Below are 26,022 nucleotides of genomic sequence, written 5' to 3'. Positions count from 1 at the left end.
TCCATGGGAATTTTAAATGTATATTATTGCTGTGGCAGAGATAGTGTTTCAAGGCCTCTGTGCAAATAGTAAACCCACTGGCAGCACATTAGACAGAATACTTGACTTATTAGATATTTCCTAAACTAAACAGTGTCATCAAAGGGTAAGAACAAGAGCCATATAAAACGCTGCTGCACGCCTGCCTGTTCTGTTCATTTAGACCCGGCTTTCCTAGGATAGGCCCTGCCAGATCCTACTTTTTTTTCCCCTTGGCTGATTGTGGACAGGATGTGTGCACTTGTATTTCTGTAGGGAAGTAAATTTTCCTTAAAAAATGAGAAGGGAAAGAATCTGGGCTGATCTCCACTGGTGCTGTGTTCAGCAGGTGTACGCTACTCTGAAGGAAAGAGGTGTTTGAAAAGTGTATCAGCGAATTCTAAAAGTCCACATAATGAGTGCCTCTTGTTGGAAGGGACACATACTGTAAGTTTCCCAGCAGCTGGGAAAATGCACCAGCCATATAAAACTGCCAAATACTCTTTTTGCTCCCTCTTCATGAGCTTAGGCATTACACATGCATTTACAATTATGGCAAATACCCAATCGTCTATATAACCACCACCACAAACAGAGTGCCCCCTAAGCAAATTCTTGATCTATATTTAGAAGTGCTTACTAGTGGAATATAGGATAATGGGGCCCACAATCGCTGGGTTGAGGGAAAGAAACAATGGGGAAACACAGACGTTTGAACTGCAGTTTGACTGAAAGCCTACAATTAGCACGTTCACAAACGAAGGGATTTAATATAAATCTTAAAGCAGGCAGCTGGACGTTCCTCAACATTTCTGGATTTGATTACACACCTTCATGATTACTCACAGACATGGAGAGCAGGTATTAACAATGTATGGCTCTGAAGTCTGTAGACTTCAACGTTACGCCAATTTATTCACTGACAGAAGGCAATAAATTCCAAATACAAACATGCAGCGCAGCTACAAGCCTGCTCCCAGCTGAAATCCCCTTTCCTACCATTACTTTCTATTACATTATATAATAGCTGCACTGAAACACAGTTTCCACATCCCAATGTAATCTTTCTCTGGACTCGGGAGTTGATTGTGATCGTGAATGCGCGATGACACACTCGCAACCCACAACCTCCATTGGCCAATCATGATGTCATGCTTCTCACAGTCTCTAGGCATAACGTCCTGGAAAATGGAGGATAATCCCCAAAGTGTGAAACCATGAGTCTCCCAGGTGCCAATCATATCAGTGCGCATCTGTGTGACCCCAATTTCTGTCAGTGTAACTCAGAACAGCTTGGCTAGAATAAGGCTAATAAGCGGAAGCAAATGTCACATCATCCAAATGCCACCCGTTTACAGTGTTGGCTCGCCCGTCCAATATGACAACATACGTTTTACATCTGAATAGCACATATGCACTTGAGTGTTTCCAGATGAATCAAAAGTAGGTTGCAATTCAGGTTGAGAGATCACGGAATAAGAAAATCTGGATGTTTTCACATGAAGGAAAGTCCATATGGTCTCAAAAGAATACCGTAAATTTAGCGTAAGTGACATACTGTAGGTGAATGTTATTTCACATGGGTCTATTTAGACACCAAATCTCCACAGTGAAGTCCAACTCCCTTTTATTAAAAGAGAGTGGATTCGTTGCTTAGATGATTGATTCAAGGGGACAGAAATGAATAAAACAAAGCACATGTAAGGGGGGAAAACACAAGTCGCTTAACGGCATAACTACATAAATATAATGTTCTCCCTTTTACTGAATAAAATCATTTATGAATCATACACAAATATGACTGTAATATTAAATTAATGACACAAGTAAAAGTGAGTGGATGTAGACATAGACTGTCGTGCAACCATTCAATATTATAGTTGAATCAATGTTTGACAGTTTTGTCATGTTCAATGGTGACTGGCTGCAGAACAGTGTTTTTTTGGTCAACGATGACGATAACGTAAATACTTGGTCAACGAACAATGACGCGCATAAAATGTGTTTGTGGAGACTAAAATATAATGAGATGGATGGCAGTTGTCATCTGACGATACGAGAACGAGGTGAAAATTCCCCATAGTTCCCGTCATAAATTACAATGTGTGATATTTTCTAATCAGATGTGTAAATAGAACGCATTTAGCAGTGTATGATCGTGTCATTCATGTAACGTGCTGCACCCCCCCCCCCCCAATACACACACACACACACAAATACACAGGCTTAAGCATGTGCCATTCCAGGCTCCTTTGCGCAAGATGTGTCAGGTGCTGCTTGGTAAATATTGTTTTCTTATCTTGGCCATGTCATTATCTTGGCGATGTCCATGTATTGATTACTTGATTGATTTCGAGCCATGATAACGAAATACAACAAGAGGTAATAACATAATTGATGATTATAACGAAATTAATAACAATTACATACATATGTTGCTCAAAAAGGAGTGGGAAGAAGCTGAGCTTTTTTTGGGTCCTACACCCAATTCACTCTTAATAAAGTCCATGAAAATACAGTCAGTTCCCAATATAACAACAGCTATACTAGTCATAATGATTATACCGTTAATAATAATAGTTTCAGTAATCATAATAACATCATACATATATATATATATATATATATATATATATATATATATATACACACACATATATACAATGCTGGCCAAAAGTATTGGCACCCTTGCAATTTTGTCAGATAATGCTCAATTTTTTCCAGAAAATGATTGTAATTACAAATGCTTAAAATAAAAAAACATATAATTAAAATGATAATAATAATAATAAATAAATCATTATCATTTTGCACAAAACTAAGAAAAATGGGCCAGACAAAAGTATTGGCACTCTTTGAAAAATCATGTGATGCTTCTCAATTTGTGTAATTAACAGCAACTGTTATTTACCTGTGGCAATAACTAAATCAGTACTTCTCAAATGGTGGGGCGCGCCCCCCCAGGGGGGCGCAGAGCGATGCCAGGGGTGGCGCGAGTGACTTCGGGGAACATGCTTTTTTTTTTTTTTTTGCCGTACTAGAATAAAGTGTACTTGCACATCCACTCCGTGGGTGGCAGTGGCGCTCTCATTTTCAAAGTGCGTGCAGTATTTTTGAAGTAAGCAAGAGCACACGGAAGAGACTCATGCAGAGCTGGACTCACGCAGCGACCCACTGTCTTCTCCGGTTCTCACGTGTCCGGCCGAGAAGTGCCGTTTTCGGCTTGGGATCGTCACGACCACCGCCCTCACCTACGTTTCTCCCTCGGCCGCCGAGAATGCGCTTTTTTCGGGCCATTTGCCTTTGACTTTTAATATAGTGGGAAATGAGGAAAGACCACTGTTTACTGAGTCTAAAAATGATTATAGCGGAGAAGCCAAATCAGTTAAGACGCCACTTAAAGACATTAGACCTCAATCTCATTGATAAGCCGCTTGATTGTTTTTCAGCCAAAATGTGCCGAATATTGCCAATTGTCACAATCGTCTTGCTTTGTCAGTGTTATATCAGTAAACCAGTGAGCACTGTGGTGAATCAGCGAAAATAAAAACTTTCCTTCTGTCCAAAGACCCCCCCCCCCCCCCCCCCCCCCCCCCCCCTTCTATTCAGTTTTGTTTTTTTCGGTCAAATTTTTTGGCATGTTGTCCTGAAGAGTAAATGTTTCTAATCAATTTGAATTTGTTATTATTTACTGATTTTATTACATTTTATTTTTCAGTATCAAATGGTCAAAAATGTACCTTGAGTGTATTTTTACAGTTTGGATGTGACTTTTTATTTTTATTTTTAACTTCAGGCAAATTGATGCGCGTTAAGTCTTTTCTGTTACAAGCAACACAATGTTAAAAAAGTTTTGGTACTTTATTATAAGTTGATCTATGTTACTTTTTTTCTTTAATAGAAAAAAAGGACAATGTTAGGCTGAGGCGTACTTAGAATAGTAATATTATAGACGAATGATACTATTTACAGTGGCGGCAGAGAGTTGGGGGGGCGCGAAAAATTTACGTCTTCCTTGGGTGGGCGTAACAGAAAATAATTGCGAAGCACTGAACTAAATCATACTTGCAGCTGGTTAAAATGGATTAAAGTTGACTCAACCTCTGTCCTGTGTCCTTGTGTGTGCGCCATATGAAGCATGGAGAAAAGAAAGAAGACCAAAGAACTGTCTGAGGACTTAAGAAGCAAAATTGTGAGGAAGCATGGGCAATCTAAAGGCTACAAGTCCATCTCCAAAGACCTGCATGTTACTGTGTCTACAGTGCCCACTGTCATCAATAAGTGTAAAGCCCATGGCACTGTGGCTAACCTCTCTAGATGTAGACGGAAAAGAAAAATTGAGAGATTCCAACGCAAGATTGGGCGGCGGGTGGATAAAGAACCTCAACTAACATCCAAACAAGTTCAAGCAGTCCTGCAGTCAGAGGGTACAACAGTGTCAACCCATACTATCCATCGCTGTCTGAATGAAAACAGACTCTATGGTAGGATAGGTTGGAAGACCCACTTCTGACCAAGAGGCATAAAAAATCCAGGCTGGAGTTTGCCAAAACTTACCTGAGAAAGCCAAAAACGTTTTGCAAGAATGTTCTCTGGTCAGATGAAACTAAAGAAGTGCATTTTGAGAAAAGGCATCAACATAGAGTTTACAGGAAACGAAACGAGGACTTTAAAGAAAAGAACACAGTCCCCACAGTCAAACATGGCGGAGGTTCCCTGATGTTTTGGGGTTGCTTTGCTCCCTCTGACACTGGACTGCTTGACCATGTGCAAGGCATTATGAAGTCTGAAGACTACCAACAAATTTTGCAGCATAATGTAGGGTCCAGTGTGAGAAAGCTGGGTCTCCCTCAGAGGTCATGGGTCTTCCAGCAGGACAATGATCCAAAACACACTTCAAAAAGCACTACAAAATGGTTAAAGTGACCAGCAATGAGTCAAGACCTGAATCCCATAGAACACCTGTGGAGACATCTGAAAATGGCAGTTTGGAGAAGGCACCCTTCAAATCTCAGAGACCTGGAGCAGTTGCCCAAAGAAGAATGGTCTACAATTCCAAGAGAGCAGTTGTTCGCAGTTATTGTGTCTAAAGTTTGTGATACCAAGTATTTGACTGAGGCTGCCAATACTTTTGTTTGGCCCATTTTTGGAGTTTTGTGTAAAATGATAATGATTAAAAACAAAAAATCATTCTTTGTTGTGTTCATTCATTGCAAGCAAAATGAATGAAGGTTTTATTACCAAAGCATTTGTAATTGCAATCATTTTCTGGGAGAAATTAAGCATTTTCTGACAGAATTGTAGGGGTGCCAATACTTTTGGCCAGCACTGTATATACATCCAAGACATTTAGAGACTTCTTTCTGTGTATCATGACCAGAACTGTTGTTTATAAAACAATTTGAATCTCTGGATACTTTGGCACTGCTTATATTTTAAAAGTCCAGGTTGTTCCAGAGTTTTACCTCACATACAGACACACAGAATCCTTTACAAGTAGTCTTGTAGACTCTACAGTTATGTGCTCGTCCGTCATGTTCATTCGGGACTGTTGGAAACCTTTTATTTATTTCATTTATTTATTCATGGACTAAAACTTTTGAAGTTTATAGACGAAAACATTTTGAGAATTGTCGACAAAAACTAGACGGAATTTGTCTCAGTTTTCCTTGACTAAAACTAGACGAAGACGAACACATTTTTAAATGACTAAAATATGACTAAGACCAATAAGTATTTTCGTCCAAAAGAGTAAGACTGAGACGAAAATTCAAATGGCTGCCAAAAACAACACTACAGCAGAAGAATTCCCATTAAATTCATAGGAAGTCATATTACTAAATCTTCGTGACTGTACAATACAGTTGCGCTACTTGCTTGCATGGGAATTAACTTCTGTATCTTGACTACATCAGAGCTTACAAGTTAACCCCCTGTTGTGTTCGCCGCTATTGTTTACCAGAACCATAAAGCCGATAACAGGCCTCTGTTCTTTTGTGCCTGAGGTAGAAAACACTCAAATAGGGGCCACCTTAATCAAAAAATAATAACAATGCTACTTCACTAAAATGCCAGAGACTTCAATTCAACCTTTCATTTTCTTGAAGAAAACAGTGGGTGGAAGACATTTATAATGTGAAGTCACCTCTCTCTGGATGCATAAACGGCAGCCACCAAGCAAAAGAAAGGCATCAAAGGCAGCAATTTAATACATTTTATGTTGTTTCACTAACAAAGACAACCTTCAATGCACTTAAACTAAACCACAACAAAGTAGCAATGGAAGGTCACGACCTCGGAGCTTGGAAATGGATGCTGAGTGCTTCAGAGTGACTGTCAACTGTACTTTAAACATGGCATACTCCAAAGATCAGGGCGCCAAGAGGGGTCATTTTAACAAGCTCCCTGTGCTCTCTAATGCCGATGGTTTGTTTTATTTCTTCGGGGTTTAACGGCACGTATTTTTCTTCCAGAGTGAGGGACAACGTCACTGATAAGACTTTTCATTCACGTTTCCCAGGCTAAAAGTATATCCTCGGTCTTGGCTTCAGGAAGTTTTGGACAACTAATAATATGAGGGGGGAAAGGGGGGTTGGAAGCACGTGACATACTTAAGGAAAAGAAACATCCTAATGACAGGACAATTTATGCATCTGGACATTCCTAAAGCACTGGGTCAGATGGAACATTTTTCAAGGGGAGGTGAAGCAAAGAGTGTAAAAATAGTTTGATAAAGCTGTTGTACTGTTCTCAATAAAAATGAGAACATAGACACAGTTAGAAAATGAAGCTTTTTCTTTTTCAGTGGAAACCGGAGCCATTTTAAGAATTTTGATGAGATCTAAATATAGTTACCTGCAGCCAAATGGTTTTCAACAAATTTGCTTTGTTTTTCTGACTAGGTAACCAATCAATTTGTAACAATGCAACATTCAATTTAGTGGGTGTGGAAACTACCGTATTTTTGGGACTATACGTCGCAGTCCCCCTGTTAACATTAAAGAAAAAAGGTAATATACAGTGAAGAAAACAAGTATTTCAACACTATTCTGCAAGTTCTTCCACTAAGAAATCATGGTCTGAAATTTTCATTGTTGTTGCAAGTCCACTGTGAGAGATAATTTAAAAAGAAAAATGCGCAGAAATCACTACGTATGATTTTTTTTAAAACAATCCTTTGTGTGATACAGCTGCAAATAAGTATTTGAACACCTGAGAAAATGAATGTTAATATTTGGTCCAGTAGCCTTTGTTGGCAATTACAGAGGTCAAGCATTTCCTGTAGTTTTTCACCAGGTTTGCACACACGGCAAGAGGTATCTTGCCCCACCCATCAGTCAGGTTTCTAGGCTGTCACTGAGAAACATGGAGTTTGAACTCCTTCCAAAGGTTTTCTATTGGGTTTAGGTCTGGAGACAGGCTTGGCCATGTTAGAACCTTGTTATGCTTCTTAGGGAGCCATTCCTTGGTTTTCCTGCCTGTGTGCTTCGGGTCATTGTCATTTTGGAATCTTCAATGCTCTGACTGAAGAAAGGTGGTTGTTCCCCCAAATCTCACAATACAGGGCCCCAGTCATCCTCTCTTTCATACAGTGCACTCGTCCTGTCCCGTGTACAGAAAAACACCCCAAAAGCATGACGCTACCACACCCATGCTTCACAGTAGGGATGGTGTTCTTGAGATAATGGTCGTCATTCTTCTTCCTCCAAACAAAGTTAGTGGAATTATGACCAAAAAGTTCTATTTTACTCTCATATGACTACAAATTGTCCTCCCATGACTGTTTCATCCAAATGGTCAAGCTGGGGAACCTTCCGTGCCATGCATGATTTCAAACCATGCCATTACCAACAGTAACCTTGGAAAAGGCTCTTTTCAGGTCATTGATCAACCCCCGATGTGTAGTTCTGGGATTATTCCTCACCTTTCTTAGGATAATTGATTTCCCCCATTTTCGAATGATTGCTCCAACAGTGGACATTTTTTCACCAAGCTACTTGGCAATTGCTCCGTAGCTCTTCCCAGCCTTGTGGAGGTGAACAATTTTGTCTCTGGTGTGTTTGGACATCTCTTTGGTCTTGACCATGTTACAAGTTTGAGTCTTACTGATTGTATTGGGTGGACAGGTGTCTTTAAGCTGTCATCGACCTCAAAGTACATCTGATTCAGGATAATACATGGAGTGGACGTGGACTTTTAATCGGCGGACGAACAGGTCTTTCAGGGTCAGAATTCGAGCTGATAGGTGTTCAAATACTTATTTGCAGCTGTATCATATGAAAAAAACAAAAAACAAAACATGCATTGTGATTTCTGGATTAATCTTTTAAGATCATCTCTCTCTCACAGTGGACATGCACCTACGATAAAAATTTCAGACCCCTCCATGATTTCTAAGTGGGAGAACTAGCTAAAATAGCAGGGTGTTCAAATATGTACTTACAATAAAGTTTATTAACATTGTTTTTATTTGTAACATAAAAGACTTAATGCACATGAATTTGCCTAATTAAAGAAGAAAAAAAAAAAAGTCACATCCAAACTTTAAACACACACTCACGGTACATTTTTTGACCATTTGATACTGGAAAATAAAATTATACAAAAAAACTATAATACTAAAATCAAATTAAGAGCAACATTAACTCAGAGCACAATATGCCAAAACATTTTACCGGAAAAAAATAAAAATTACAATACTATTGGAACGTAACTTAGTATTGGTTTTTTTTTTTTTTTTTTGCAGCACTTGTATTGTCCAGCATGACGGAGAACATATCTAATGCAGCAGGCAGTATCAGTTCCTTTGCTATGGTCTGTTTTTTTTTGCGCACTGTGCAACTTGGTATGCCACCTTATATAATGCTAACAGTGCTCACTGGTTGATGTATGTAGTGCTCACAAAGCGGGACGATTGTTGGCAATATTCGGCACGTTTTCGCAGGCAAAAATCATGCAGCTCATTAATGTAATTGGGGTGACATTTTAATTGATTTGGCTTCATGCTGTACGATGCAACATTTTTAGTCATAGTAAACATACCGTTTTTTTCCTCGGCTTCCACTGTGTTCAAAGTTAAGCCTTACGCGACATACTTCCTCGTCTGAGCTTTCGGGAGACATCTCCTGTCAAATATTTTTTCATGGTCTCGCTGAAAAGTTCACTGCACTTTATATCTCCTGCTCTTTGCTGTGTGCTCTTGTTTGCTCTAAAAATTTTGCACAAACACTGAAAATGAGAGTGCCACTGCCACCCAGTGATTTATTCTAGTACTGCAAAAAAGTGTTTCCCAAGGTCAAATGTGAAGGAAGGACTGATTTAGGCAGATGTGGCTAGAGTAGCCAAAAATGTTACTCAAGAGGAGCATTACTTCAAAATAATTTTACTAAAGTAAAAGTAATCATCCCAAAAAATGACTCAAGTACAAGTAAAAAAATATATATATTCGGTGAAAGGAATACTCAAGTAATGCGTAACTGCTTACAAAGTCAGATTTTTTTTTTTTTTTTTAATGTAAACAAATCTAAAATATAACCTGTAGAATAAAGAGAAAAATTGTAACGACTGGTGTAGGTGAAAGTAGCGGAGTAGTGTTTCTTTTTCACTAATCTACTAAAGTAAAAAGTATGGCATGGTAAGAACTCTAAGAAGTACATTTTTTCTTTAAAGGCTACTCATGTAATGCTTTGCTAGCCACCTCTTCATTTAGGGATGTCTTTAGGACTCTAGTTGTGTACAAAAAAAATATACAACGGAAAATCAGCAATGATTTTGATCAGTTTTCAAATGCCTCAAGGTTTGGGAAAGCCCTGGCTCAAACACAAAGATACAGTATTATAAAGGCTGAATGATGAAAAGAAAAATTGGCAAAAGAGAAAGTTAATGCAATCCAAATGGGGAACGACAAAAAAACTGCTTCTGGGACACATGGCAGCCAAAGCCTTGGTTTTATAATTGTTTAAACTTCAAAAACTGGTTCTCTCCTGCAACTTTGTGCGGCATTAGTTTACTTACAAATATGCTGCCACAAATAAACCCCAGATTTATGTTGCTCAAGAAAACGGAGCTACATCCAGAGTAATAACATTTAGCAGGTTGAGTGAGTGCGACCCGCAAACTTGCAAACCCACCGTGCCCCACTTTTCATATTTATTCACTGGCGGCCATTGACGGTGTTAGGCGTTAAATCTATCTGACCTCCTCATTTAAATGGATTGGATGTCTACTAGTCACAAATCCTGGATACAAATGATAAAAATGAGTTTCCTCCATAGGGTGTCCGGGCTCTCCAATAGGTTGAGAAGCTTGGACATCCAGGATGGGCTCAGTGGTTTTCTCTAAATCGAGAGGTGCAAGATGAAGTGATTCGGGCACGTCTTGACGCCTCCTATGTGAGGTGGTCTGAGCAAGTCCTATCAGGAAGATCCCCCAGGGATGACCCAGAACATGTTGGAAAGACTATGTTCCCCAGCTGGCCTGGAAACCTCTCAGGATCCCCATGTAAAAACTGTACAAAGTAGCTGCGGAGAGGAAACACTGGGCTTCCCAGCTCAAGTGATTGCCCACACGACCAGACCTTAGATAAGTCTAAAATGGATTCATTCATGGATGGGTGGATAAGTGGACATTTACCATCAGTTGCGTAATGGGAAAATAAGTTTATTTTCAAAGTAAATTGACTAAAAGTATTTTCCCTTCATTAAATTTATGTTAAGGGAAGAAAGCAGAGAGTGGCAATGAAACAGAAAGAACAAATTCTTAGGTTACAACACTGGTTCCTAAGAAGTCAATGAAGATTCAGTAATGCTTTTAACTTTACATCATTCCCTTTGGCATCAAGTTTTTAACAAACAAACAATAAAAGACAGCTCAGCAGTATTGTCTTCAGCAAGGGCTTGTGGTTGACTAAAGCAAAGGCCTTAGAGACTTCAAAAACAGTAGATGTTTTTCATTAGTTCATGAAGGGTTCTTTTGAAAATCCTGTAAGTGCTGCAAAATAGCGACGTTTGCGTCAGCAGGGAAATCAGCAGCCATATGAGGTGGGACAGGGCCGTTATGAGTGGGGCCGTGTGGTTAATGATGTTTGGTTGGATGATGGCTGCGGACACAAACACAGTTGTCTACAATCCCATGTCTGCTAATATAAAAAGTGGTATGAATACAAACAAATATGTACGTTCAGGACTGCGGCTTTTGTAAAGAAGTGAAGAAAAGATCGACGAACAACGACAACTTGATTGCTTCATTGTTGTCTCAATATGTTCACCGTACAGAGGGAGAAAATAAAAAATCAAAAACATTACCAACCACAATACTGAATCAGCAGGTTATCAAGAATGTGGATTATGTTCAGAATGCGACCGGTGACGGTGCGAGTCCAAAGATGCAACTAGTCACATTGAAGTGAAGGCCTTCAGTAATTGCTGCTTGCACTAAAAATATTTAAAATGTTTCTTTGTTAATCCAGGGTGCCTGTGTATGTGCCCAATAGGGTTTGTTGCATATTATTCACAATGATTTACAGCACGACAGTCGATGAACTTGTATTTGAAGTAGGACCCCTGGAATTGACTGTTAAAAGAAGCTGCCTATTTTTGGACGTCCTAGGCTCCTTGTTGTGCTTCTCTCTTTATAGCTGTTTATAGGTTTTTGGTTTTCATTTATCTAGCAGGTACCATGAGATTGAGACATGATGTGATAAGAGGCACAGGCCAATGTTACCATAGAGTAAATCCATCCGTTTGTCAAAATCAAACACATTTTAGACTACCGTATTGGCCCGAATATAAGACGGCCCTGATTATAAGACGACCCCATCTTTTTCAATACTCAAGTTTGAAAAAAGAATTTTTGAACACCAAATTAATTTTTATACAGAAAATAATTACAGTACACCTGAAACAAATGATTATAACAACATATATTTGAGAGAAAAAGCATGTTATTTTGCCTAATTCAAAACTTAATATCTGAACATTTAAATATGTAAACTAAAGTGCAATCACATTCGTAACTGAATGGCTTCTGGTTTTTGAAATGTAAATAAAGCAATCTATTGTGATAAAACAACAAAATTGCAATAACTGCAATAACCATCAAAGTGAGGTCTAACTGCAACTGTAGTCTCGAAACAAATCTGAATAAGGAAAAACATTGCAATAAAATAATGCAAACTGTTTAAACTTGAGAGTAGCTGAGATCTGTCATGACAGAACATCGCTTTAATGATATCTGGCGCCATCTAGCGTCGTGAATGGGTATAATGTCTAGACCGCCAATATAACACGACCCCCACTTTTTCAGTCTTATTTTAATGCAAAAAACACTGTCTTATATACGGGCCAATACGTTAATTATAATTACCAAAGAATTTATATGAATTATTTACTGTTTTTATGCAGCGCAATACCAAACGCCTCACGGAACAATACCGCACCGCATCCCGGTGGTTGGGGACCATTGCTATATATGGTAGCTCAGCCTACCTGTTACTACAGTTGAACTCAATAATAATAATAATTAATGGGGACCCCGCCGTTATAAGCGAAAAACCGTGAAGTAGTGGCTTTACTAAATGCTTCATTGAGTGAGTCGACTCAAATCTGCTCAAGCTGCTCACTTACACACAACTAGTTGCCACAGCAGCTATTTAATAAGTTAAATGATGATTGACACATGTGGTGCTTTGAAGTTCGAGTCTCTGGCAAGATCAAACATTAACCGGCTGTCAGTAATCATTAACTTTCATAAGCAACTCAAGTGCACTGCCTGACCATCAAAGAGCAGGGAGAGAGAGGGTGGGAGGTTAAGTGAGGCTATGCGATCAACTCGGGACCGCTCATCTATGCGATGGACTGAGGTAGTAGCGAAGTAGCGAGGGATCACTGTATATTCATTTTTTTATTTTGTTATGCAACCTGTAAGAATATATTTTCAGAAATCAATGACCCGATCATATATTTTTGCACCTAAGTCAGATTTTGAGAATCTGCCGATACAGAGTACTGATCACATACTGAAAAAAAATATATATATTTTTGAACAAAAATTAGAAACATGTTACTGTCCCACCGTGCCGCCTTCATAATGTGAATTATTTTTAAACAACATAGAAAAATGCGTGTCTTTATTAAATGCTTTATTGAGTAAGTCTACTCAAATCCGCTCACGCTGCTGAGAACAGCCTTTCACTTACACAATGAGTTGCCACTGCACACTTATGCAAGTTTAATGACGATGGACACATTTGTGCCTTTGATCAAAGGCAAGATCAAAGCAAGAAACCTGTCAATCAATCAATTAACTTTAAGGACCAAACTCAGTCTGGACAGTTTGGCCGCACTGCTTAGCAGGAGGGAGGATGTGGCGCTGTACGAGCATGAAGCAGAAAAACAAACATATTGTTTATATTAAAAACCCGATGCTTTTCACTCGATTCCGATCCTCTGAAAACTGGTGCGATCGGCCCAATTTCCAATCACGTTACCGGATCGGGACATCCCTAATGTATAACCATACATATTTGTTTATTACGGTTGTATTACTGTTTTCAAGCTTATCCACTTAAGTGTTTGTCTCCATTTTGTATACAAAATGTACTTTCCCCTCGCTAGGTGACGAGCCATAAAGTAGGAATATATTTTTTAATCTTTTCTGGCAGCTAGTATTGGCTGGCTGTTCATTTGCACAAGAGTGTGAGTGCGACAAGTGCACAATGGACCTTTTCCAGACTTTTATTCATATTTCTTTTTCATTCCAAGTTATAATTATTATTTTCATTTTTGTTTGTTATCTTTCGCCATGTCGTTTTATTACAAAGTGTGCACATTCTTCTGTCATATAGAATAAAAAAATAAATACCTGCTGTAAAGGGTTTCTGCTCTGACTGATCACTTTCTTAAAGCTACAAACTTTATTCATTCATTTTCCGTAATGCTTATCCTCACGAGGGCCGCAGGGGTGCTGAAGCCTCGTTCCATTTCAAGCTATAATACAAATAAGGTTACCACAATTTAGTGACCAGACAGATGCATTGAGCAATGTACACTCAATATGCAAATACTTTCTCGTACACAATATTGCTGACCCTGATCGTTTTTTCATCCCTTCACTGCTTGTTTTTTTTTTTTTTTTTTTTTTTTTTTAGCACTTAACAAAGTCTATCACGATATGTGTACATAAGTGTCTGTGATGGTTGGCCTGGTGTGCCCTGCTTTTACAGCTCCCTTGAGTCTCTGAGTCTCAATTTCCTTTGCAGGCAAAGAGACAGAGGGCACACCTCACTGAGTCGATACCCGATCTCACAGTAGACTGTGGGGGCCTGCCGCCTTGCCTTAAAGACACTCACAGAATTCCTACCTCCATGATTTAATCTGGAATTTTCACGCCAATTTTGCCGAAACCGATTGAAGGGGCAGCAAATTCAGCTGCTACTGATCTCAAATAGATTGAGTTTCCAGGGGGCCAATTTAAGACTGCCACAGTTATGCTTTGAGAAATCGGACGGTTAGGGTGCAGGGACTGGACAGGCAAGGTGAGTTGTTATGACTGGCTGTCAATTAGCAGTTGATTCAAACGGGGGGGTCAGCAAGGGATGGGAAAAGGGTGGAAGAAGCTATAGTTTCATAACAAAAGAAGGGCAATGAGATGTACATTGGCTAAGAAACTGTGTTCAAGATGTGGTGAGACAACAGCGTTTCCTAAGCAGATGCAGGGTTGCCAAAATGCAATAGGAGATGGCTGCACAGGAATGGATATTTATTATTATGCTCAGTGGCAGCAGGGCAAATTAGAACAGAGACAAGCAGGATGGGAACAGGTTGGAGGGGGAAAATGATCTCGCCCTCTGAGAGTGTTAATGGCCAGGTTGACTGGTTTTTAAGAGCACACCTCTGAGGAACGTCAGCTCCCACGTTTACAGACAATACTTTGGAAAGACAGAAATCAAAGTAAACATTAGATTCAGCTCCTCTTATTCTCACTATATTACAGTGTATCACAAACGTGAGTACACCCCTCACATTTCTGCAGATATTTAAGTATATCTTTTCATGGGACACCACTGACAAAATGGCACTTTGACACAATGAAAAGTAGTGTGTGTAGCTTATATAATAGAGTTCATTTATATTCCCCTCAAAATAACTAAAAATATAGCTATTAATATCTAAACCCCTGGTAACAAAAGTGAGTACACCCCTTAAAAACTACATCCTAAATGTCCAAACTGAGTAGTGCTCGTCATTTTCCCTCCAAAATGTCATGTGACTCGTTAGTGTTACTAAGTCCAGGTGTGCATAGGGAGCAACTGTGTTCAAATTTGTAGTGCTAAACCCCTGGCAACAAAAGTGAGAACACCCCTTAGAAACTAGATCCCTAAATGTCCAAATTGAGTACTGCTTGTCATTTTCCCACCAAAATGTCACGTGACTCGTTAGTGTTACTAAGTCCAGGTGTGCATAGGGAGCAGGTGTGCTTAAATTTGTAGCGCAGTTCTCACACTCTCTCATACTGGTCTCTGAAAGTTCCAAACTGGCACCGCATGGCAAAGAACTCTTTGAGGATCTTAAAAGACGTATTGTTGCCCTACATGAAAACGGCCAAGGCTACAAGAAGATTGCCAACACCCTGAAACTGAGCTGCAACACAGTGGCTAAGATCATCCAGCGTTTTAAAAGAGCAGGGTCCACTCAGAACAGGCCTCGGGTTGGTCGCTCAAAGAAGCTGAGCACACATCCTGAGCGTCATATCCTAATGCTTTCTTTGAAAGATCGTCACAGGAGTGATGTCAGCATTGCTGCAGAGATTGAAGAGGTGGGGGGTCAGCCTGTTAGTGCACTGACCATACGCCACACTCTACATCAAATTGGTGTGCATGGCTGTCACCCCAGGAGGAAGCCTCTTCTGAAGACGGTACATAAGAAAGCCCGCAAACAGTTTGATGAAGACATGTCAACAAAGCACACAGCTTACTGGAACCATGTCCTATAGTATGATGAGACGAAGACTAATTTGTTTGGTTCCGATGGTCTCAAGCATGTGTGGCGGCGAATGGTGGTGGGAATGTCATGGTCTGGGGCTGCATGAGTGCTGCAGGTGTTGGAGAGTTCCATTCCATTGAGGGAAACATGAACTCCAACATGTACTGTGAAATACTGCAGCAGAGCATGATCCCCTACCTCCAGAAACTGGGTCGCAGGGCAGTTTTCCAGCATGACAATGACCCCAAACGCATCTCCAAGATGACCACTGCTTTACTGAAGAGGCTGAGGGTAAAGGTGATGGACTGGCCAAGCATGTCTCCAGACTTAAACCCAATGGGGGATCCTCAAGCGGAAGGTGGAGGTGCGCAAAGTCTCATTTATCCGCCAGCTCCACAACGTCGTCATGTAGGAGTGGAAGAGCATTCCAGTGTCAACCTGTGAAGCTCCGGTCAACTTCATGCCCAGGAGAGTAAAGGCAGTTCTGGATAATAGTGGTGGCCACACAAAATACTGACAGTTGACATGTTGGATGTTAATATTGACAACTTTCACTAAGGGTTGTACTTACTTTTGTTGCCAGGGGTTTAGATATCAATGGCTATATGTTGAGTTATTTTGAGGGGAAAATGAATGAACTCTATTATATAAACTGCACACAGGCTACTTTTCATTGCGTCACAGTGTCATTTTCTCAGTGTTGTCCCATGAAAAGATATACTTAAATATATGCAGAAATGTGAGGGGTGTACTCACTTTTGTGATACAATGTATGCAAGTATTTTTTCCTTCGGATGCATTATAAAACCTTCCGTACTCGTGCTTCCTACAATCTGTTTCTGACTGGACTCGTTATTTGTGTTGGCCATAAAAAGCTGCTGTGACACATCACTGTCTTGGAAAGTTTCGAGTGAGACATTTTACCTCTCAGAGACAAGAATGAAACACTCATCACAAGGAGGAGCACTTCTGAAGACAGCTCACTTGAAACATACCGCACAGAAAAACAAAAACAAATGCTGGTCAAAATCTTCCGTGCTTCTGATATTTAGCTGACACTAACAAAAAAGAAGAGCACAAGATCAACTGAGCTTCCAAGAATTGACAGTGTAACGTTTCCTAGCCGTACACTAAAAAAAGATTAGAAAACAATGCAGTATTTAAACAGAATTGACACCTTAGAAGTTAGTCGCTGATATACTGAACAAAGAGTTCTTCAACATGTTTAAACTTTGAAAATACACGATTTATGTACGTTTACATGGCCGATGCACGCTTTAAGAAAGAAAAAAAAAAAAGCATCAGAGAAGTGCTGGCCGCTTCAAACAGCTCTCCTAAGCCACTGACAAACCAAAGCAGCTACCGACCAATGTGTTTCGTGTCTACTGTAAATTCACGTCTCACCGCAGTTCGTGTTGGCTGGTAAAGTACTCTGCTTTATAATTAAGTGCTGTAATAGCCAAGCTTTGCGTGAGCGCAGCCTATGTGCATACTTTTAAACACAGACATGCATAGAGAGATTTAGGGCAACACACAACCTTCTCAGCCACTTAAAACCCTTTCTGACCAGAGACTGTACTAATTTCAAACAATAAAGAAGTTAAGCACGAAAAGATGAAAGGTATGCAAAGACGAGTGTACGCAGACAAAAAAGGCTGAAAGGAGATGACAGAAGAGTCCCCCTCCCGCCCTGGAAAAAAATGTGACATGGGGTAATTACGAGCAAATTATGAGAGCTTGAACATTTTTGTCATTCATGTTAGCTGTAATTTAGGGGTTTCTTTTGATGCAGGGTACCTTGTTCCCCAAAGTTTGTGTACAGGCTTCTATATGCGTGCTTGTGTGAGTGTTGAAGGAAGTATGAAGCCCTGTCTTCCATGCATGTAATCATCCCAGGATGAGGTGGAGGATGAAGCCGTGCGGGACTTCCCCTGCACCAGAGGGTATTTTCCTCTTCAACTATGGTACAGGGACATGGATGACCTCGGCTGCATCCGTGTTTGAGCGAATACTCAAAGGGACACGCGCTACTCTTTACCTTTATTAGTGTTTGAAACAGGAAACTTTCAACAACTGCCAGAAAGTGATGATGGGCATGACAAATTACATTACACGAGCTATGAGCAGTTGCCATACAAGAATGATTTGGCAAGTGTACATTGGTGAAAAGGTGATCTGCTCAAGTTAAAATGATGTGTAGAGCTGTACGCTTAGTGGACACTTCATTTTGGTCACACAATTTAATCCAATCAAAAACAAGATCAATTTTAAATGACCATTCCCACAGACCAACACTATTGTTACAACAACCCCAAGCAAAAAGTATGGAATCACTAGTCTCTGACGAGCACTCACTCGGACATTTTATCATATAGAACAAACTCAGATAAAAAGTTTGACAAAATAATGAATTAGTTCAAAAGTGCAACTCTTTAGCATTCAGAAACACTTAAAGAAATGAATAAAAACATTGTGGTGGTCAGTAAATGTTACTTTTATAGAGCAAGTGCAGGGAAATATATATGGAATCACTCTATTCTGAGGTAAAAAAAAAATGGAATCATAAGAAACAAACAAAGAAATACCAATCAAAACACATCTCAAGTATTTAGTAGCACCACGTCTGGCTTTTATGACAGCTAGCAGTCTCCGAGGCATGGACTTTATGAGTATTCTTCATCAATTTTGTGCCAACTCTCTTTGATTGCTGTTGCCAGATCATCCTTGCGGGTCAATTTCCACCACAGGTTTTCAATAGGGTTGAGATCTGTGCTATTTGCAGGCCATGACTGACTGGATGAGTCTTTCTCCAAGGAATGCTTTAACAGTTTTAGCTCTGTGGCATGATGCATTGTCATCTTGGACAATGACAAACATATTTTCAGTTAAAGGGATAAGAAAGCTGTCTAAAGTTTCAATATAAACTTGTGCATTTATTGAAGATTTAACAGCAGCCATTTCCCCAGTGCCTTTGCCTGACATGCAGCCCCAGATCATCAAGGACTGAGGGAATATTGATATGTTTTCTTAAGGCAGTCATCTTTGTAAATCTTACTGGAACAGCAACAAACCAAAGTTCCAGCATCATCACTCATTCATTATTTCATCAAGCTTTTTATCTGAGTTTGTTCTACATGATAAAATGTCTGAGTGAGTGCTCGTCCGAGACTGGTGATTCCATACATTTTGCTTGGGGTTGTATTGTGGTCTATTAGAAGACACTGGGCATGTGCCGGTGTGAGATTCTGACTGTATGATAACCTTATGCAAAAAGAAACAAAATCACGATTTCACGGTAACATGGTATTGCAATTACAGCTCTAAAACGTATTATTTTGAGATATCTGGGTTTAAAAAAACAACAACCCTTTTTCCTTTGAACAGGATTTCTGTTGTTCAAAACATTAGCAAATTGGAACATAAGTATAATGTCTAGTTAAGCAGATGAAAATACGTGACTTTCTCACACACACAGCTCAATGAATTGAAACAAGTGAAGTCCCACACAAGGCTTCCATGCAAGGCATGTGTGCACACATTGCCCAGATGCCTGCTTCGCCTCACCACTGCCAGGGAACCCAAAAGCCTCTACAAAACAAATTCATTAACCCGGACAATAAAACACAGCTGTGAGGGATGATGGGAACTGTTTGAAATCAGTGCGCGGGATTGCGGGGAATCTGTTCAAGTCAAACAGCATGTCCTCAAAATGAGTGGGAAGGAAAAGAAAGGAAAGAAAGACTTAGAAGTAGGGGACACTGAGGAAGGAGCAGTGTTTAATCTAAACTGCTGACTGAGATGAGAGCAGAGATGCTTTTTAGGCTTTGCTCAAAGACAATAATGAAGTGTTTTTAATAGATTGTTCATAGAATGTTATGAACAGGATGTATAAATGAAGCACAAACAAAACTGTCAAATACAATTAATATCACCTCTAAAATCCACTCGTAACGTACAAACATAAACGTTCCGGGATAAATTTTTCATATCTTTAGAGTTAAAAAAATGAAAATGCATTTGATCTTTATGACTTTGTAAGTACAAGATCGGCAGGTATTGTGTTCTATTCTTAACACATCAAAAGCTTTCACTCTTTCAAATTCCAACAGCAAACAATGTCAGCCTATATACGACTGATATGATTGTTTTGGTGTGGTGGGTCTAATCCATTAGCGGAGGGCAGACAGATTTTTGGCACAGTAAATCGATAGTGAGAGGACTCAGCCTTTGAGATGGGGGGGTGGGGATGCTGATAAAATGCACCACTAGAGGGCCTCGCAGCTTGCACATTGGGCTGAGGCTCAGGCTGGAATGTTAGAGCGGGAAAAAAGAGGCAGTGAACAAAACTGACTCCCCTGACACAAATGAATACACAGATACTTTAAACAAGAGTGGCCATAAATTCACTCAGTACTATATTGATTATGATTGATTTCCATGCATGCAAGATTTTTGTTTGAAAAGATTTACATAGACAACAACTAAAATAGAAGCTAGTATACTCATCTTAACTGTGAACATTTTGCTTTCAGTAACCCTTAGACACATTATGCATTTCCCCCTCAGTTTAAAACGGTGTTAATATGAATATTAGTTCTGCGACATGCTTTCAGTACTTTCAATTAAAAATGTACAATGTAATTAGTCATTTGGCACATTTGATTTGTACACTGGATGTCTGCTGTGGGTCACGTTGCACTGCATCTTACGCAATAATTTATTCCCCTCGGGGATCGGTGGCAAAAAAGTGTTGATTCTGCAGAGAACAGTCCTAATTCTGTGGCTTAAAAGCAGTTTTTGTGGGCGGAATAAAAAACAAAACAAAAACTAAAATGTCAAGTTATAAAGCAAATTCATGCAATAATGATGTAAAAATTCAGTTATGAAATTACTGGTACCGCCAAAACACTGCGAACGATTGTGGTTATAAATTAATTAACATTAACATTGGCTTTATTACTCTTGGGCAGTGAAAAATATTTAGCAAACAATGGTTTTGGTGTTGAAGTTATATTGAAGGAAAAATTGAAACAAAGGGAAAGTGATCCAATTCACTTGGTTGGTTAAGGTATTTACATAGAGTAGTTGAAGCCAGAAGTTTACATACACTGTGCAGAAACATACATTGAATAATTGTCTCAGTGTCTGAAGTCAAATCAGACTAAACCACTCCTATTTCAGGTCAGTCAAGATTGATGAAAATATTTGACTTTGTTAAATGACACAATAATGAGAGAATTAATTTCTTTGACAACTTTATATAATTCTGCACCTCGCCCTGTTTTCCACAAACTGTTTTGATTTCGGCAGAAATCGAGTGTAAATTCTGTGATCGCGAAATCCCAGATTTCTGGGGGATGGAGGGGGTAATTTTATCATCTCCCTTAACCTTTCTGGGAAAGACCCCCCCCACCACTTTTTTTTTTTTTTTTAGTTTATTTGTTAGTGGAGAAGCATCACTTTCAAGTTCACGCCTGCAAGGATGTGTTGCTATCTGGCTATCTGATGCAAAATGTTCCTCTCAAACAATCGTAACTTTTGCCTCGAGAAGTTTTTCCTGCCAGAGGGACGTGTCCACCAGCTATAGCAGAGTAATGTAGAAGTTGCAGGGGCACATCTAAAAGCATCGGATGCAGCGAACCTACTATCGTTATTATTATGATTATTACTAGCGAGATCATCATTAGCTTTAAGTGGCTTGCTAATCATGCCGACTTTTCCTTTTTTTTTTTTAACCTGGCCTGTTCAGCTGCTTAGACAAGGAAAATGGGAACTTTAGTGTCCTGATAAAGGGGTGTCTGCAGGTTTGAACAAGCCAAATTTAAGATTTTTTTAAAAAAGACATTATGAAAACAGTATAGGCCACATTTTATATTGATACCTGCACTAAACGTATAGAAGACTTGAAAGTAAATGACCTTGCAGCACAGGTAGTTCAGCTTTGTATTTACATTATAGCGTTCATAAAAATCTAAACATTTAAAAGTGAGACTGAACCAAGGCCTGTCGCGATAACAAATTTTAGTGTGCGATAATTTATTTCATAAATTATTGCGTTATGCGATATTATTGCAACCCCCAATTAAAAAAAATTTTTTTTTTTAAAAATACAATAACACTGTGAGAATACAGTATATATTATTAGATCATGTACACCCATTTAAACGCAATAAATGTTTACTCTTAAATTCAAAAATACTTTTTAGGAAATCACAACTAAAAACAATAGACCATGCCTCTTTTAAGTAAAAGTCAACAATATTAATACTGCACAGAAACACAGATGAAACAAAATGTTTTTTAAGAAAAATAAAATTCCACTTAATAATTTAAGCATCTAGGCAAATTAAAACGTTTCCCCTCATAGCCTCTGCTATGGCGTTCCATGTGTAATACAGTGGTACCTCTACATACGGAGTTAATACGTTCCAGGAGCTTGTTTGTAAGTCGAAATGGTCGTATGTCGAGCAGGATTTTCCCATAAGAATACATTATAATTCCAATCATTCGTTCCACAGCCCAAAAACCCACACTACATCCTAAATAAATACTGCTTTTACTATTTCAAATAGCAATTACAAAGAGCAAAACAAATATGAATAAAAATCTGAATAACAATATTATAATAATAGCAATAATAACAATAATACAGTACAGTACCTGTAATAATGTAACGAATCTGCTTCTAATGTGGCGGACTTTTTTTGCTGTACCTGATCGATCCTGGCGTCAACAGCAGTGGACACTCGGCGAGTTGATGGAATAAATGATTTGAAACCTAACGAAGCTGGCGATTTCTTAGGCGATGTTACCACAATAAGAACTGTCACCTTAACTTATACAGACTGGCGAACGGAGGGGAACCGCTGGCCGAGATCGGCATTTTACGATCCAGTTCATGGATGCACACACCATCCTTATATTTTGCTATCATTCACATCCTCATTTCAATGGTAGGCGTCACCTTTTCTTTTTTTTCTCCACCTGCACTAAACTTAAACTGCACTAAACTAAAAACAGAACTAAAATGCATTTTGCGTAGTTGGTAACAAGGAAGCCGAACTTTTGACAGCACGTCAGCCGCACGCAGGTGCACGCGAGGCGGTAAATCGCAGCGGAAAAATTATCGCCTTCATTTTCATTTACCGTGCGATAAATGGAATTATTGCATATTGCGACAGGCTTAACTGAACCCTAACCTAACCCTTTCAAAACCTTTCAAAAATTACCTAAGACCTTTTAGGACAATTTTAGATATTCCAAGGCCTCGAATTCACATTTTTGGATTCAAGACTTTTTTTTTTTTTTCAAATTTCAAATTGTTTTGTTTTAACTTAAAAAAAAAAAAAAATCACAAAAAATTTTTGAATAAATAATCGTAAAATGATCGTTAGACTAATTGTAATGATAGTCAGATTAGTCGGGAGAAAAATAATTATTTGGATAACACACCTTGCCAGCAAAGTCACCGACTGCACCTACGTGCACTCTTCGTCAGTCCAATTCTTTCATTCCCCTCCCGTCTTTAGTGATGCAATTGGTGATATAAACGATTCCATGAACACAGCAACATGTGTGCCACAAACTAGGAATTTGGCTCGACTTTGGACTTCAGGATATTAATATTTTGCAGCCCATGGCTTGTTGAAAACATCATCTTCTCGTTCATTTTTTAAATTCCACGTGCAGATGAATACTTGTATCGCTTTTATTTTTGAGGGTCATATGGTGGGCCATGCAGAAACGCGTGTTACATGTCAATGTGAAGGCTGCAGGAAAATGTAAATGGAACGGTTTATTTTTACATTATGACAATGATTTATTGTATATTTTTGGGGGAATGGGAAATGTTTAGGGTGAGAAGCTCGGTAATCTGGGAAGGACTCAGCTACCAGCTGAGGTGGCTCGGGCATCTGGTTCAGGTGCCTCCCTGGAGAGGTGTTCCGGGCATGTCCCACCGGCAGGAGGCCCAGGGACAACCCAGGACACGCTGGAAAGACTATGACTCTCGGCTTGCCTGGGAAGGCATGGGATCCCACCAAAGGAGTTGATTGAAGTGGCTGGGGAGAAGGAAATCTGGGCTTCCCTGTTAAAGCCGTTGCCCCCGCGGCATCATCCCTGATTAAACGATCGATGATGGATGCATGGCATGAGAAATGTAAGGTGTGGCTTAGGGCATGAGATTGGCATGAAATGTGTGAGATACACAGTCAGTATGTAAGAGTGGACAACCCTGCATTACAATGACACCAACTGCAGGCAACAAATTCTGTGTGTTTTAGGTGTTAGGGAACGGATAACTACTATCCAATGTAATGTTTTGGAACCCCCCCTCCAATGTAGTTGTTGATTTTACTCATCCTGCCTTGAACCTAGATGAACCTTCTTCCAGCCATTAGCTGCCCCTAAGCAGAATCAAGCCATGCATCATTCCCAGTCAAAGGTGAGGCTTTCTAGACCAAATCAGGAGCAGATGTAAACCTAGCACTTCTATAGGCCTATCTGTCTAAAGAACAAATGGGATTTGCAAATGGTCGATGATTGTTTTAACTAGATTTTTTTTTTTTTTTTTCTAAATAACTTATTTTCCCCAGAGAGGGCTAATGGCATCTTGGGGAAAATTCACACTGCTGCAAGAATTAGAAAAGAACTCTAGGTGGAGAATGGGAATTACTCCATGTCTGTCAACTCACTTCTTAACATTACTTTGCACCAACACCTCTTTTCTCTACCCGTTGCTCTTTCGTATGACTCTCATCCTCACCACAGCTGGTAAATATTTTTATATTGTGTTCCATTAGCAGGTTTTATTGAGCGGTCAGACTGGGCAAATGGCGCCTGGAAGCTCCCTGTCCTGTAAACAATAGGAAAAGGCTCTGAAAGCTGCAGCTGAGTGCAACGCAGTAAACTAAAGCCACATTAGAGAACCACTGTGTGCTGAGTAAATATTTAAATGCGCTGGATGCACCCCAGCATAGGCGTGAGCTTGGGGAAAATATAGCAAAAAACATTCATGACAGTTTAAACCTTGACAGAGGTCAGTGAAAGTTGAAGTTTATATAACATATTGGGTGTCAAATATGTATGTATTATTTTGCAGCAGCATTTTCATATTAAAAACTATAACGTTAACAGTGTCAACAAAACAAAAGTAAAACATTTTTGCCAACTTAGGATGGGGAAATGCAACAACAGCACTCTACTGGTCTGTACCTCCGTGCCTTGCAGAGGAGTTTCCATGCCGCCCAAGTTGTCTCTGACAAGCTGTTGAAGGAGGTGCACCTGAGCAACACTTAGGTAAAAATCCAGACTGCTGGTCACATTAACTTCAAGGGAATGGCCACACACCACTAAGTCCTACAAAGGAAAGGCAGATTCAAATAGCAAATCATTGTTAAAGCAGAATAGGAGCAAATTCATTAGTTCAAATACAATTTGTTTTTGACATCCGAATGCTTGAAAGATGTGCATGTCATATTTTGCACGTCCTGTATATGTGTGTATACAGTATGTCTGTAGTTGTTACGCATTGTCATGGGGCATGTTAGCGTGGAAAGAGTAGGCATCGAAGTGGCAGGAAGTTGGAGCGAGCCGTGCCAAAAAACATCAGCTGTACAAGCAGAGGATTGAACTCTGTGGGTCAGAAGCCTCCATTACGTGGTTTTCCTGCCAGTGGGATTCCTACTGAGGGATTTACTGCATTTTTAAGAGTTAATACTGTACATCAGACATGTCTGTAAAATCAAGAAACAAGTTTCCAGTCCCCAGAAAGTTAAGGTCAAAGGATAATTAGGTCCCACTAGTGACCAAAAATCTAAATTGCCATGATGTGAACTATAAAGATGCTTGACACTGCACAGGCTGAGTTCGTTGCACTGACCTCTGCTTGGCCAGTATCAAGGGAGAGATTCTTGCTGAAGATGATGGCGGGAGCAGCGGTCACTCGGACAGAGAAGTCAGTCACAATGGGGGTCAGAATGGCCCGACGCTCCTGGTGCCTCCTGATACTATACAATAATAGACA

The 26,022-nt window shown here is 39.6% G+C and overlaps 1 protein-coding gene across 2 annotated transcripts in view; it reads right to left on the bottom strand.

Moving 5' to 3' along the window:
- The window catches only part of LOC130914348 (intermembrane lipid transfer protein VPS13B-like), a 625,421-nt gene that overhangs the window by 221,815 nt on the left and 377,584 nt on the right, over positions 1-26,022 (bottom strand). For both annotated transcript variants that reach the window (XM_057833447.1, XM_057833446.1), the window contains exons 33-34: positions 25,879-26,005; positions 25,212-25,355 (exon numbers count right to left, since the gene is read on the bottom strand). In XM_057833447.1, the coding sequence (XP_057689430.1) occupies positions 25,212-25,355; positions 25,879-26,005 (271 nt within the window). The remainder of the gene's footprint in view (positions 1-25,211; positions 25,356-25,878; positions 26,006-26,022) is intronic.

This window comes from Corythoichthys intestinalis, chromosome 4 (genome assembly GCF_030265065.1).
Source record: "Corythoichthys intestinalis isolate RoL2023-P3 chromosome 4, ASM3026506v1, whole genome shotgun sequence".
In the NCBI taxonomy this organism is placed as follows: Eukaryota; Metazoa; Chordata; class Actinopteri; order Syngnathiformes; family Syngnathidae; genus Corythoichthys; species Corythoichthys intestinalis.
This window is presented reverse-complemented; position numbering and strand designations above follow the sequence as displayed.